Below are 14,722 nucleotides of genomic sequence, written 5' to 3' on the forward strand. Positions count from 1 at the left end.
CAGCTTCGGCAGGTACGCGGCACTGGTGCGACCTCCACGCTCTGGGGGGGTCTCACGATTTCAGCAATCCCATCCTCGTCGCCAGTGTGGGCGGTCCTAATAATCACTGGTTGCCATACATAATTATCGCATGCAAGGAGGGTACAAAACACACAGCAGACACAGCGTTATGTCGGACAGGAAGTCACGTGCAACTTCCAACCATTTATTTATAGCCTTCTGGCCACGCCTGGCCAGAAGGTGATACATAGTGTGTGGTTTCTTCCGGGGCTCATCCGAGACCCCGGGGAAACACTAGAGCGCTACAAGGAGCGTGAACGCTTCCGGTTCGCGCGCGGCTTGCCTGGCACCCATGATCTTAAAAGGTTGGGGAGCGGGGCGAGCAGTCTCTGTTCACCGCTCCCCAGCCTCTTCGACCGATCACGCAAACACGGGTCTCAGGCTGAGGCCCCAACGGATTTAATTGTATTTCTTTTGTTTTTACAGGAACGGCGAATCCGGAATGTTTTCTTGTTTTGCAGACTCTGCGTGAAAGGTCGGCGATTAGCAGGGGGGCGGCAGGTCAGCGGGCCGCCCGAGAAGGATTGGCTTTTCAAGGGACCTCGCGGAACACCTTTTTTTGGGAGAAGGAAGCGATCATTGCACCAGGAGGAGCGCGAGGCGGCAGCTTCTCACAGGAGATATCGGCACAGAGGGGCGGGGTCTCTGCCTAAAAATCCACCGCATTTGGTGCCCGCAACTCTCTGGTTTGGAGTTTTCTGGGGTGGGGGCTTTGCCTGAGAATCTGTCCGTATCTGGCACCCGCGACTCCCGCAATTTGGAGGGGGCGGTTTGGTGGCGTTTTTTAATTAACCAGATAGACGCATAAGGTTTTAAAGGGCAGGCAACCGGAAGTGTTCGGTTTAATTAATCTGAGCACTCAGCAGGTGCACGGATTTTTTTTTTCAAGGCGAGCATTTTGTGGGCATTCGTCTCTCTCTCCCTAGAAGCACACATCGTGCAGCAGCTGGGGGATCAGCTGTTTTGTGAGGAGCCAAGCTCCGAGGAGAGAGCTCCCGCTATGTGTTGAGTTTTTGTTTCCCTGCAGGTTGTACAGGCAGCAGCACAAGAGGACCAAAGAGGAGCCTGGGAGCAGCATTTCTTTTTAATCATACCTGCAGGTTACAGTGAAGGGAATTCAGCAAACACGTGTCGGTTTCCATTGTGGTGAGGCAGCATTTGTGGCGCAAGCATTACAGTGCTCGGGATCGGGTGATCGGGAGGCTTTGGGTCGGGGAGGGGGACATTGCCGAAGCCTCCGCCGGTCGAAACAGCAACAGCTCTGCAGAAAGGGAGGAGTTACAGCTGTCGCAATGAACATCCTTAAGTCGCTGGGGCACCGGATGAGATATACAAGTTGCTTAGGTTCAAGATGGGGGATGCTCCACTATAATGCCCAGGCTGGACTATGTCTCACACTGGGGGGGACGGCACCTGGTACCGGGAACCGAACCTTCGGGAAACGCGCTTGGGCCCAGGACCGGAGGTCTCCAGCATATGGGGCTGCTGAGGCCAAGCTCCGGGTCCCAGGATCTGGCGCCTCTGTGGAAGTGGCGCACCTCGGACATGAGCACCGGGGGCACCCATGCGACAATTCGAGATTCCCCGCCAGTGAACTCGCCAGAGCCCGAAGCCATGGAGACCGGCGTGAAGCAGCAATTCCCGGCCCCGCTGCACTCTCCAGCGCCTTCCCGGCCCCGCTGCACTCTACTGGCCGAGATCAGGCGAGGCAGCTACGGAGTGGTGTACGAAGCGCAGGCCCGGTGCTCTGGGGCCCGGGTGGCAATGAAACGCATCTTTTGCGACGCACCCGAGAACAGCGTGGGGAGAGAAGCGGAATGCCCAGGTAGGCATTGATGCAGCTATCTGGGGGCGGCAGCGGACACCGAAACGGGAGAGACATGCAGGTCAATAATTTTTATATACAGACACCCCCGAACTCTGAAATCGACGCTGCCTGACTCCAAAATGGCGCCTGCGGAGGACATAATGCCTCCTGATAACTCCAGACCATCTCAACAGCCAGTCCCTCGCCAAGGAATCCTTTTCTATGCTGCATCCCTCCTCTGACTCTATTCCATGGAATCCTGCTCTCTGTGTTGTTCTTCTGGATTCTTGACTTTCCTGACTTTTGTGCTTCCCGCCTGAGATGGTCTCCGTCTACACCCACGACCCGGACCCGCCATTTTGTCTGACCTTTGTTCCCGTCCTTCTTCCATCAGGACTACTCCTGATAACCCTTGATAGTTTTTCTCTTTTTGCTGGGGGGCTTTAAATATATATGTAAATATGTATTATATAATTATCCAAGCGTAATTGCTGTTAAAATGTAATCCTGTGTGAATTTACTATTTGTTTATATAGAACTCTAACCACTAGTATATGTAGTAGACTCTTGTACTTGCTACCATTCCCATGTGATTTTAGAGTTTATCTGTTTGTATCTCTTCCTTGAGTGACTTTTAACTTGTACATGTGCACTATGTTCCTGTTTTTATCTCTTCCTTGAGTGACTTTACACCTTGTACATTTACAATTCTTTTCTGTTTGTATCTCTCATGTAACTCATGTAATCCAAAGTCCTTATGTAACGCAACTGGTTCTTTTGTAAAGCGCTCTGACACCTTCAGGTAATGTTCGCGCTATATAAAATCGCATTAAAAAAATAAATAAAAACAGACAGGAGACACAGGATGTGGGCAGGGGCAGCACTGGCAGGCCTGCATTTTCCATCACTTCCAGGAGCCACGCAGGTTTGAGTTACTCACCTGACCCACTAAACTAGCTGGTGGGCGTGGTTCTGGTTGCGTGGATGCGGTGGCCGGCTGGTGGGTGCTACTACTATCAGGTAATTGGCTCAGACCTCTAGCACAGGGATTTGGTGCATGTGCCTTTTTGAAGGAGGTTGTCATCTAGAGGGTGGTGGTTGCACCCTGTGGCAACCAGCAGTTTAAATTGGTACATTAAAGGCCACAGCGATCTTCCCACCAGCTATTGCAGGACAGTATTTACAGTGTGTCGGCACATTTGTTTGCTTACAATAATGGCTCCAAAGGACCAGCGTTTACATATGGATATGTTTATGGCTACAATGATGAGGAAAATGGGGGCAGTGAACTCCATGGTGAAAAAAGTGGATGAGCTGGGAAGGCATTAGCAGCTCTGACAAACAGGGATGAGGGCGAAGAGGGGGCAGAGGACAGGCACAGGCGTTTGGGGGTAGCACCTAAGGCAGCCTTTTCCCCCAGTGCCAAAAAGGAGTAGAGCAAAGTAAGGCGGGCTCCAAGACCTAGTGAGGGGGAGTGGACATAAGGTGCCCCAGCGGTAATTTCTGAGGCATTGGTGCCCAGGGTCGTAGAGCCTTTACCAGTCCCACATACCAGCTCTCAGCCTAACAGGAGTGTTGGGAGGGATCTGTCTAGCAACGGGGGCAGGGACACCGGTTGAGGGTCAGCCAAGCATACCAGGAGGAACAGGATGCAGTACACAGGCACCATTGGTCCCTATGACGGTGGGCCCATCCGGGATGTCAGGAAACAGGCAATATGCATAATAATCGGGGCAGGATTATGAGGATGCACGTCAAATGCACAGAAAGTCTGACGTTTTAAGATGACCCCTTACTCCACGAGAGGCGATAGGGACGTTAGACACTTCTGATACATTCCCTAGAGCACGTAAAAAGATGTGTCCGGAAGAAGCCGACGCTTGACTTACTGCTTTGCTCACGTGATCTCGACCCTTTGGATGCTGAGTTCCTGGTGTCAGTATCGGAGAATTGCATGCTTGGATCCCGCGCCGTGCCAAGTCTTGGATTCCCGTGAGTCTCATACAAGGTACTCGCCCTTCCTGCGTTGTGAGTCCTCGTCTCTCCCCTCCCGACCTTTGGCAGCTTTAGCGATTCCTCCTTTCCCCCCGTTTCAGTCCTGCTGCATTCCAGTGCGAACAAGACTTCTTTGGATGTTTTTTGGCCGCTTTGATTTTTGTTGTTTTAGTGGCCCTATTTATGTTTTACTATGCTGCGCAGCAGTTCTACGCGCCCTCGCGTAGAACCCGTGACCTCTGCCCTACCTTATCGGCCATGCTGTTTTCCCCGTAATTGCCGCTGCGCACGCGTGTATTTCTTTGAGTAGGTTAGCGCACAGTCCCCACGTGCGTCTAGTGCTCAGCTCCAGGGACACTCCCCATAACTCCCTTTCACATTTTTTGGGGACGCCTTAATCAGTGCTAGCGCTGCCTAGTGTCGTTTTTTTTTTACTCTCGTCATTCTCAAGTGGACTTCAACTTTAAATACTTGAAACAGTTATTTTTTATAAGGAGAAGCTTTTGTTTTTTTGGCACTGTCTTGAATGTGTCTTCTTTACTGTGGAAGCACCTTAGTAAGGAGTGTAGATAACTCCTTCCCCAAAGACCCCATGGTTTCGCCTGGTACACTCGGGTGGTAAGTGGGTTTACTCTTGTTTCTGACTTATTGACGTGCAGCCTCATAATAGACACAAGTTAAACTGTATGTTAAAAGTAATTAGTTTCATATTTGTTTTGCAGCTCCTTGAGTAACCTGACGATCCCTCAGGGGTTGCCTGTTGTACCCAGTGGAGAAGAGTGGGGATCACTCTGGGTTAATTCTCCCTACCTTTTGGGGGCAGTTCTCTGTGACAGGAGTTATATCAGTTCCACTAGACTCTGTTTTCGAGGGGTAAAGGGAAGTTTTCTTAATTCACGTCGAAGTACTTGTCACCCCTACTCGGCTCAACGAGTGTGTGACGCAACAGGGAGCACACCATTACATCCATATTTAGCAGCTAATCTAGCAGCGGTACTTCCTTGGCTGGGGAAAGTGGAAAACTGGTCCCCGGCAGCTGGGGTGTCAGGTAGAGGGGAGGACATATTAGAAAAGGCCAGACAGATAATGGCACTTAGAAAAGGCCAGACAGATAATGGCACAATTAGAGGGGGTTCAGCCTGTAGCAAGTTTAGCGGTACCAGCAGGCTCGACGGTGGCGAACACAGGGCCAAATGGCGGAGTTCCCACCACAATCATCCCAACAACGGAAGCAGGAGCAGCAAAACCAATGGCGGCAGCAGCAACAGATATACAACAAATAGTGCCACTTTTGGGTTTAGGCGAAGTTTGTTCCGGTAGAGAGCACCTAGTCCGACACGTGTCTCTGGAGACTAAAGTAAAGATTTGGAAGGGCTCCTATGTGAACATGTTTTCCCTCTTGCTGAATGAGTCAGAGAGGGAGGAGGCCAAAAAGAATAAAGAATGGACACACCCAAGAGAGTGGGCAAGCATGTTGTTGAAGTTTAGGGTTGAGGAAACATTGGTAAATTGGATCAAAGGTTTCACGGTATTCACATACATAATGGGCGAACGTTTCCAAGGCCTGGCTTCAGAAATGGCATGTTATCAAAATAGGAAAACATTTTACGTACGATACCTATGGGGGCAGTGGGAGGAAAGATAATGATAAGGATTTTATAAGGGCTAAGGCGTCGGACCCGGCGCTATGCTGGAATCAGATCGATATGATCATATACCTGATGCATTTCAGAGGGGGCCCACAGGAGGCCACCCGGGTTTCAGCACAGGATACTCTCAGGAGTCAGCCCTTTCGCTCAGGCCATCCAAAGTGACTCGGGGGCGGAGGTAAGAGTAAGGGGTGTGCTGGGACTTTAACAGGCGCTTGTGCAACTGAGCAGCAGGCACATGTAAATTCAAGCATGCATGTTCTTAGTGCGGGAACTCCACCCACCCAGAGTCTATGTGTTTTAAGAAAACAAAGGACAAAGGAGGCAAAAAACATGACTGAAAGTATGTCACTCAGTAAGGCCAGATCTACCATTATTACCAGCACGTTGATACCATGGTTGAACAATTAGAGTTGCCCAAAATCTGCAAAGGTTCTGTTAGAAGGTTTCAGGGATGGTTTCAGGATCCCCGCGCCTGGGTTTGTAGGGGTGTCACACTGTCAGAATCAGTTATCAATCAGGGCTCCGCCAGCCTCACCCTCGCCACCGTCCCACGGATCCGCAGAACCAACACCAGAGGAAGATCCTTCACCTACCTGGCGGCCAAGACCTGAAACACCCTCCCCACCCACCTACGACTCACCCAGGACCATCTCTCCTTCAGAAAGCAACTCAAGACCTGGCTTTTCGAGCAGTAGCAGTCTCCCCCCACCCCCACCCCCCTCCCAGCGCCTTGAGACCCTAGCGGGTGAGTATCGCGCTTTACAATGTTCTTGATTGAGGGCTAATGAAGGGGCGGCGGCAGCTAAGATCAAGAAAGAAGTGCGGTTGGGCAGAGTAGCTGGCCCATTTAAGGCCCCACCAATGCAGCATTTTGTCTCCTCTCCATTGGGAATAGTCCCCAAAAAAGAGCAAGGGGAATTCCAATTGATTCATAATCTCTCGACCCCCAGAGGTTTGTCACTGAATGACGCCATTGATGACAACCTATGCAGTGTTAAGTATGCTTCTTTTGATCAGGCAGTCGAGATACTCAAAGGTTTGGGGCGAGGCGCTTTATTGGCTAAATCAGATATTGAGTCAGCTTTCTGCCTGTTGCCAGTACACCCACTCGATTTTCACCTGCAGGGCTTTCAATTAAAGGGGAAGCATTACGTGGACAAATGTATGCCTATGGGGTGTTCGGTGTCTTGTGCGTACTTTGAGAAGTTCAGCTCCTTTCTGGAATGGGTTTTTCACAGGGCAACCGGGCACCGGGGGATATTACATTACCTGGATGACTTCCTCTTTTTGGGGGCCCCGGATTCACAGGAGTGCGGGGGGCATTGCATAAGTTCTGTGCACTCATGCAAGACTTCGGCGTGCCTCCGGCACAAGGCAAGACAGTGGAACCAAGCACGGAAATAGAGTTCCTGGGGATTTAGTTGGATTCAGTACAGGGAGTGTCAAGTCTACCACAGGCAAAAATATAGTTTTTCAAGACTGCTTTGCAACAGTGCTTGGGAAAAGATAAGGTTATGCTTCATCAGTTACAGCAGGTCATTATTCAATTGAATTTTGCTTTGAGGATAATTCCTATGGCTCGACCCTTCTCGCGCACTATCGCACAGGCCATGTCAGGACTCAGGGAGAAGCACCATCACACCAGACTGTCCAGTGAGGTCAAGCAGGACACACAGATCTGGCAAGCATTTCTGTGAGATTTCAACGGTAGGGTTGTGTGGCCTGCAGCTCCCAGGTCCAGCCAAGAGATGGATCTGATAACCGATGCAGCAGGTAGCGAGGGTTTTGGCGCCATTCTAGGTACAGCATGGGTCGCACAACATTGGCCAGCATGGTGGGTAGACAATGGGCTTACTACAAACATAAGCTTCCTTGCGCTTTTCCCCCATCCTGGGCGCATTGACAGTCTAGCCGGAACAATTGAGGGATCAATCAGTGGTCTTCTGGTCCAATAACATGGCTGTGGTGGAATGCATAAATAATCAAAATGTAAAATGATCTTGCATCTGCGGAAGGAGTTAATACTGTTGTGCATGAGAATGATTTTGCTGTTTCGAGCCAAACATGTGCCAGGAGTCTTAAAACACACTACTGATGCTCTCTCTCGCTTTAAGATGCAGGTATTCAGGTCCCATCACCCAGAGGCGGCAGAGAACCCGACGCCTTTCCCAGACCAGCTTTGGCAACTTGGTACCCCCAGTTATCGGACCACTTGGCAGCTAGCCTAGCACCCTGGACCACGAGGGCATACAAAGGGGCGTTTAGAGCTTACTGTTATTTTCTGGGGGACAATTGGGCAGAAAAATGGCACAACAATGAGTCTGTCATTTCTTATTTGAGGGCCATGAGAGGGGAGGGGGACTCAGTAGCATCGGCAAGATGGCAGCCATTTCCTTCTTTGCAAAAACTAGGGAAAAAAGAGACCCCACTAGCACTTTCATAGTGCAGAAAGCTCTAAAAGGGTGGCAACGCCTACTGGGGGGCCAGGCTGATAGGAGGAGACCAATAGGCATTCAGACATTGGCCACGCTGATGGATACTTTAAATCAGGTGTGCGCTTCAGCTGGGGAAATACTTTTATTCCAAACAGCTTTCGGCCTAGCGTTCTATGGTGCTTTCAGGGTAGGAGAATTGGTTGCAAAAAAGAAAACGGATTGGCAGGGGGGACTCTAGTTGTCCCACGTGCTGCGTCATGGTGACTCACTATTGATTTCTATACCTAGGTCTAAAACTGATCAGTTGGGCAGGGGCGAAGGAGTGGTATTGCGTAAGGCTGAAGGGGAGGGGGTATTAGGCGGTACCAGACCATATCAGCAGGCCATTTTGGATGGTGAGTGTTCCCCAGAAATTTGTATGCCGCCGTGTACAGCACATTCAAAACATTAGCTTCTTCTGGGCCCAGAGCTCGACACCCTCATTATCTTTGCCTAGACAATTGTTCTCTTCAATTAGGGCGCAAATTGACTTAGGCATACGCCTCTAGTTTATGTTTTTCAAGAGGTTACATACTATCACTCCTGACAGGCTGTATGCAGTTGTCTGTATGCACTGCGATTCTTTCACCGGTGGGTACTACATTACCTGGATGACTTCCTCTTTTTGGGGGCCCCGGATTCACAGGAGTGTGGGGGGCATTGCAGAAGTTCTGTGCACTCATGCGAGACTTCGGCGTGCCTCCGGCACAAGGCAAGACAGTGGAACCAAGCACGGAAATAGAGTTCTTGGGGATTTAGTTGGATTCAGTACAGGGAGTGTCACGTCAACCACAGGCAAAAGTATTGTTTTTCAAGACTGCTTTGCAACAGTGCTTGGGAAAAGATAAGGTTATGCTTCATCAGTTACAACAGGTAATGGTTCAATTGAATTTTGCGTGTAGTTTGTGTATTGATTTGCTTTAGTCCCTTCTCCCTTTAATTAGACTATGTGCTGGGCAGTAGATAAATCTCCGATATTCTTCCAAAATTACACCAGATATTTAGTTGAGAGAAGATCAACTACTGTAAATATTAGTACCTTTCAGGAACGCCAAATGAATCATTTGTTGAAATAAACTGTTGCAGCCTATGAACATGCTTATAAACACTATACCACGCTAATCCTCCAAAGCAACAAAAAAAAGTACAATGCGTGTTTCCAGCCTAATCTGACTCTGTGGCATTGGCTGTCTGAGATTAAACAGTTTACCTGTCCAAATATTACTGGTCAAATCAGGACTTTGATTGTGGGTAACCTGAAAGGACACTGTCCCCCTTACACTTCCCAACAAACCAGGAATACGTTTACCTGCATAATCATCGATTGTTTGACTAACACTCCTCCAGCTAAAGGTGCAAAGCAGGCATTCTGAGGTATGTCACAAGTAGGTTTGACAGCAGTCAATAGGATAATCATGCAATCCTTAAGAGCAAGATGGGGGGAATGGAGATTTCACCTGTAGAGGTATTCCAAGTTATATACTTGGACAGTGAGCAAGAGCTGTACAATCAATGAGCAGCAAATCATTAAACGTGGCAGGGGTAATCAATTTAACTAGCTTTTGTGGGGCAAAGACATTTGATTCTATGAAGATAATGCACTCAAATCAATTCATGTAGCACAAAAGGTTTGAGGGCAGAGTCCGTGCTCCCTTTTCACATTTACTTAACTAAGTATATATGCATGATTATACTGCCACTTTACTGAAAACACAGGTAAACAGGCATTTTGACAGCATGTTTGAGTAAATTACAAATATATAAGCAGGTTTGAATAGAACTATTAACATAACATTAAAAAGGCAATCACTTCCAGATACATACATCCTACTTTAGGGGAGAGATCAAAGCACAAGGCTGGGCATCTTCATTCGTTTATCCTAAAATCTTGCACACACACAAGGATCAGTGAATTTGTGTGAAGTTGTAGCAAACAAGAAATCAAGAGTAACATACAGTCATTCAAAATTAGGTAAATGTGTGTGCTTTTGGGCCTACTAGGTTAAAATAACAAAACATAGCATGTCAGACATTTTAAGTATTGGTGTCAGAATAATGTAGGTGTATGCTCTTAAAAAGTATGTAAAGAATGTAGTCAAGAACGTTCAAACTGCTCCTGGTGGCTGCAAGACAACTCCTGCACAGTTACGCTATGTGTGAGGTACCACCTACCAATGCACGCCACAGAGACAAAACTCTCAGGTGCAAATAGTTTAAGGCACCGAAGTCTAAACAGAATGGCAAGTGCAAACAAGTAAACACAACAACAATCGCAGGAAAGCCGCCAGACTTCACAGTACTTCACTAACACACAGTAGAGGTATAGGTCGTTAGCAGCTCAAAGTTCTCTAACACACAGAATGGGTACAGGCAGCAGTGCATGCTTCCCTGGCAAACAAAAGCATCCCTTGTGTTTGAGCATCTTGAAGTTTATAGATTAACAGTGTAATGAGTAGCTTTAAAACTGACCAGGTGCCCCGCAGAATCCCAAACTCCTACAACCTCCTAAGGATTAAGTTTGCAATAGTCCTTATCTATGACAGGCAGGTGGGTGGGTTCTCCAGCGCCTCTCACAGCTCCTCCCGCCAGCACTTGACTTCTCCCACTCCCTCGCACATTAAGCTAAAGTTCTAGCCCCAGATCTCCCACTTTAATAAAGTGCCCTGTGTACCCGTCACCCATATGTGCCTGGCATCATCCTGTCCCAGCTCCACTGACCCGAGCCCGGTCCTTGCTCAAGGGGCTGAAGTGCAGACTGAAGCTATCCCCCACCAGTCCGGCTTGCAGGGGCGGGTCCTCCTCCTGCTCAGCCCCAGCCGGCCCTCAGCTGCCACTACTAGGGCGCTTATCTCCCCGACTTGCTACAGTGGCTGCCATGTCTAGCTGAAGCCAGAGGCCACGCGCAATGATGTCAAAGACCAGGGCCACGCAGATCTGCTGTCAGTGAGAGAGTGCTGTGGACAGGGAAAAGAGACTACAGCATACAGATATCAAAACAAAAGAAGGACATGTGTGGCAGGACTCGTTACTAGGCAACAGTTGAACATCCTATGTGCTCTTCCCCTGGTACTGTGAAACAATAAACAACCATTTGCAATGCAATAGGACTCACATTTACGCGAGACCTATTGCATTGCAAACGGGACTGCAGGCGGGTGAGAAGGCACGGACCTTCGAAGTAAAGGGGCCAGTAGCCATGGAAGGATACAAATGACGACATGGCTGTCATGAGGAGAGACTAACAAACCTAAAACAAATTGGAAGGCAGCATTTAGGAACAACAAAGACACATGCCAATGAAAAGATGGTCGGAGAGTGGGTGAACTTTTCACGGAGCTTCCACTCCATACTGAATAATGCATACCTCGCACAGCGAGCAGTGCATGCGGGCTGCTGCTAGAGGATCAACCTAAAAAGTGTTATCTCATCTCTTTTAGAAGAGACATTGGCCAGAAATAGTTCACATTGCTTGCTCCTTAAATCTATCTGCTTATAGAATGGACCTTTTGCTGGAAGCAACAACAGACATTGGCCAGGAATAGTTCACATTGCTTGCTCCTTACATCTATCTGCTTATAGAATGGACCTTTTGCTGGAAGCAACAACAGGCATGAAATAAATATTTCATTCAAACACTGGTAGATTTCTGCCATATTTGTTGAAGCAACGTCTGCTACTGGCTTGAATGGCAAGCAAGCTCTTGCCTAACAGGTATTCTGTCTTCATATTATTCAAGATTACTTAGAGAGATGCTACACAGAATGTACAGTGGCATTACACTTTGCGGCAATTCTAATATTTACTTATTTAAAGGTGATTTCTAAAGCACCATATGCTGTAGAGCCGCTTTAAGTGCTGAACAGTGTGTGTGTGAGGAGGGGGGGGGCGGGGGATGTCTGAAGATGGAAATGAAAGGAAGGAGAAAGGCAAGGAACCACATCCAAGGTAAGGCATTGATGTAAGTAGGGTGGAGTTTGATTCACAACCCGAGCAGAACATTCCATAAACAGACAGTAATGTAAGGGGAGAAAGTCCTTACAATTGAAGGAAGAGTCTAGAAGCCAAGATGGTGCAAAAGGAGGAGGAGCAAGACTGTGACGTTGCTAGAACTGTGGCTTCAATTGTAACATCAACAATATGCAAGCAGTGTCCTAGTAGATGCTGTAGGATCATACCTTCACAGTATGCTACTGAAGCAACGACACAAAAGACTTTCATGAAACACCAAGTATTCTGTGATCCAGCAGACACCGTACCTTGCTCCTTCCAGAATGTTAAGGAAGCAAACTTTTTGCTGACCTTGTGACCCTATGCCTTATTCGAATGTCACAGTAGCCGAAAGAAAAAGCGTAGCTCTTTATAAAACTCCCCACTGAATAAATACATTCACTAGTTTCAATATTCAAAAAGGTGTAAGTCTGTGACATAGAAGTCACTGTGACTATATGCTTTCACAGAGTTATATGGATGCTGTGATAACGTGGGCACTGTGATTTTACAGCTTGAAAAAAGGATCAGCAAGCTGAGACATAACAAGAAAACGTTAACAATGCTGATCATTAGTTATATGATGGATAATGATCCCCCCCTCATGTCCTTAAAGCAGAATAAATCGAAATCATGGCTCTCTCCACCTCCAATTTCTCACCTCTTGGGAAATGTTGTGGAACGTGTTGACATAGCCAGCTCCCCCAAGAAGCCCCTCGTACACGATGATGGCCATGACGACGTAGATGCTTGGCAGAAACAAGTAGTAGACTGCAGCCAGCAGAAAAAACATGTTCACAAACTGCAGGAGGGTGAAAGGAAAAATTACAACACTCAGTATCTGCTCTATGCAACGGGGTGAGCGAGGAACAGAGACAAAGGTGGGAAAAGCACAGCCCTCACACATTGTTTAGTTTCAGATCTTTAATGGCTACAGAAAGTAATCTTGATTTAACGTTACTAAAATGAAAATAAATGAATTTTGAATATGTAATTTTGGGAAATTGGTAAAGGACAGCTAAAACTGTCCCAAAATTGAGCATTTCAAGAAACAAAGACTGCCAGCAATATTTTCTCCTCCTTTTAAACAGGGAGGCAAGTCATGAAAGTGAACCAATAACTGGAATTTATCTTAAAAAACACTACTGTGGAACTCTTCCCCCCCCCCCACATGCGAACCGCCAATGGACGCCATGTCTTCGGGGAGCTGCTCGGGAATTGGCTCTTTCCCACATGGCCACCATACACGAGCACAGGTTTGCAGCGTGTCCCTCTGTATGTGGGCATTTGTTTTCGCTATAGATGTGTGTTTGTCTTTGTGTGTTGCTTTGTATAAACATGTAGAATGGTTATGTTGCTGAAAATAAATAAAATAATCTTTGGTCTACATATACTTGCTTCCATTGTGCATCTGTGTACCTCCCATGTGCTTGGATCTGTGTGTCTATTACTTTTCTCCTGAAGAGGCATGTCCAGTGCACTACCCTATTTCTCGTCCTGTGCCTCTGTCGGTTTCTTTGATCTGCATGTACTTGCCTCCTTTATGCATCTATGTACTTTTGGTGTACTTATGGATCTGTAGGTTTGTCGCTTTCTTCTAGTTTAGCGTTTTGGATGAACTGCCCTGTTTCTCAGCCTATGCTTCTCTCTGTGCCTTCTAGCCCAACCTTCTGTCTCGTCTCGGGCTTCTTTCTGCTGCGCTTTCCGGTGCGCTGCTCTATCTCTCACCCTATGCATCTGTGGGTGTGTCCTCTGCATCTGCTCTCTCATTTTTTCTTGGCCCGTGCTACTGCTGTGATCCCCGGGGTTGCCCTTTCTGGACTCTCTCCTGCTCTGCCCCTCCTTGCATTATTTAGCGCCCCTTTTGGAGAACCCATTGATTTACTTGGATTTTGGAAACTACTGTTTGAATTTAAAGGAAGGTGTGGCGAATTTAAACTTTACATTTCCAAGTAAGGTCCTTGTGTACTGGGGTGGTGGGATCAAGGTGAATTAGGGATTTTACTTGATCCTAATAGTTCAGATCCAGTTTTAAGCATCTCTGACACCAAAAACAATGAGTTTAATATGATCTTATCCAAATATCCTAAAGTGTTTTCAGGTTGTGCTGGTGATTTAAAAGGTTTTGCTCATAAAATTATTATTTTTTAAATGCTTGCCCCTATATTTACAAAGTTAGGAACATTCCTATGCGTGTCAAGGAAGAAGTTATCAAAGAATTACATAAGTTAGTGGACAATGGACTAATTGAACGGGTAGAATCATCTGATTGGGTCGTCCCCTTGGTGGTCGCTCGTAAGGCAAACGACCGTATCCGCCTCTGTGTTGATTTAAGAGAGCTTAACAAGAACATTTTTGAAGATATCTTTCCTCTCCCTAGAATTTCAGAATTACTTGCAGCCACTAAGAATAAACATTGGTTTTCCACCATTGACCAATACTGAGGAGAAATACTCAGTAATTGAACGTGAAGTGGTGTGGCTCACTGGTTAGAGGCGGCAGACCCGTAAGCAGAGGACGGCCCGGGACCAGGGTTCGATTCCAGACGCGGCAGGGTCGTGGACCAGGGTCAGCGGGCTCGATAATTCTCGCCTCGGTGCCTACTCCAGTCAGGGACCACACTCGGCAACTCTGGGCATTAGCTTGCCTCATCTTCACAACGGCCCCCCAGACCGCCGGGGATGCTTGGTCGCACCTTAGAGATACCCATTAGGGACCATCTCTCAGGGTGAGCCAGGACGGGTTCC

At 47.7% G+C, this 14,722-nt stretch overlaps 1 protein-coding gene across 2 annotated transcripts in view; it reads right to left on the reverse strand.

The window, feature by feature from the left end:
- CLN3 (CLN3 lysosomal/endosomal transmembrane protein, battenin) overlaps window positions 1-14,722 on the reverse strand; it is a 1,158,832-nt gene that overhangs the window by 20,672 nt on the left and 1,123,438 nt on the right. For both annotated transcript variants that reach the window (XM_078652328.1, XM_078652329.1), the window contains one exon: window positions 12,637-12,777. In XM_078652328.1, coding sequence (XP_078508454.1) covers window positions 12,637-12,777 — 141 coding nt within the window. The remainder of the gene's footprint in view (window positions 1-12,636; window positions 12,778-14,722) is intronic.

The sequence above is a fragment of the Lissotriton helveticus genome, chromosome 7 (assembly GCF_964261635.1).
Source record: "Lissotriton helveticus chromosome 7, aLisHel1.1, whole genome shotgun sequence".
Lineage (NCBI taxonomy): Eukaryota > Metazoa > Chordata > Amphibia > Caudata > Salamandridae > Lissotriton > Lissotriton helveticus.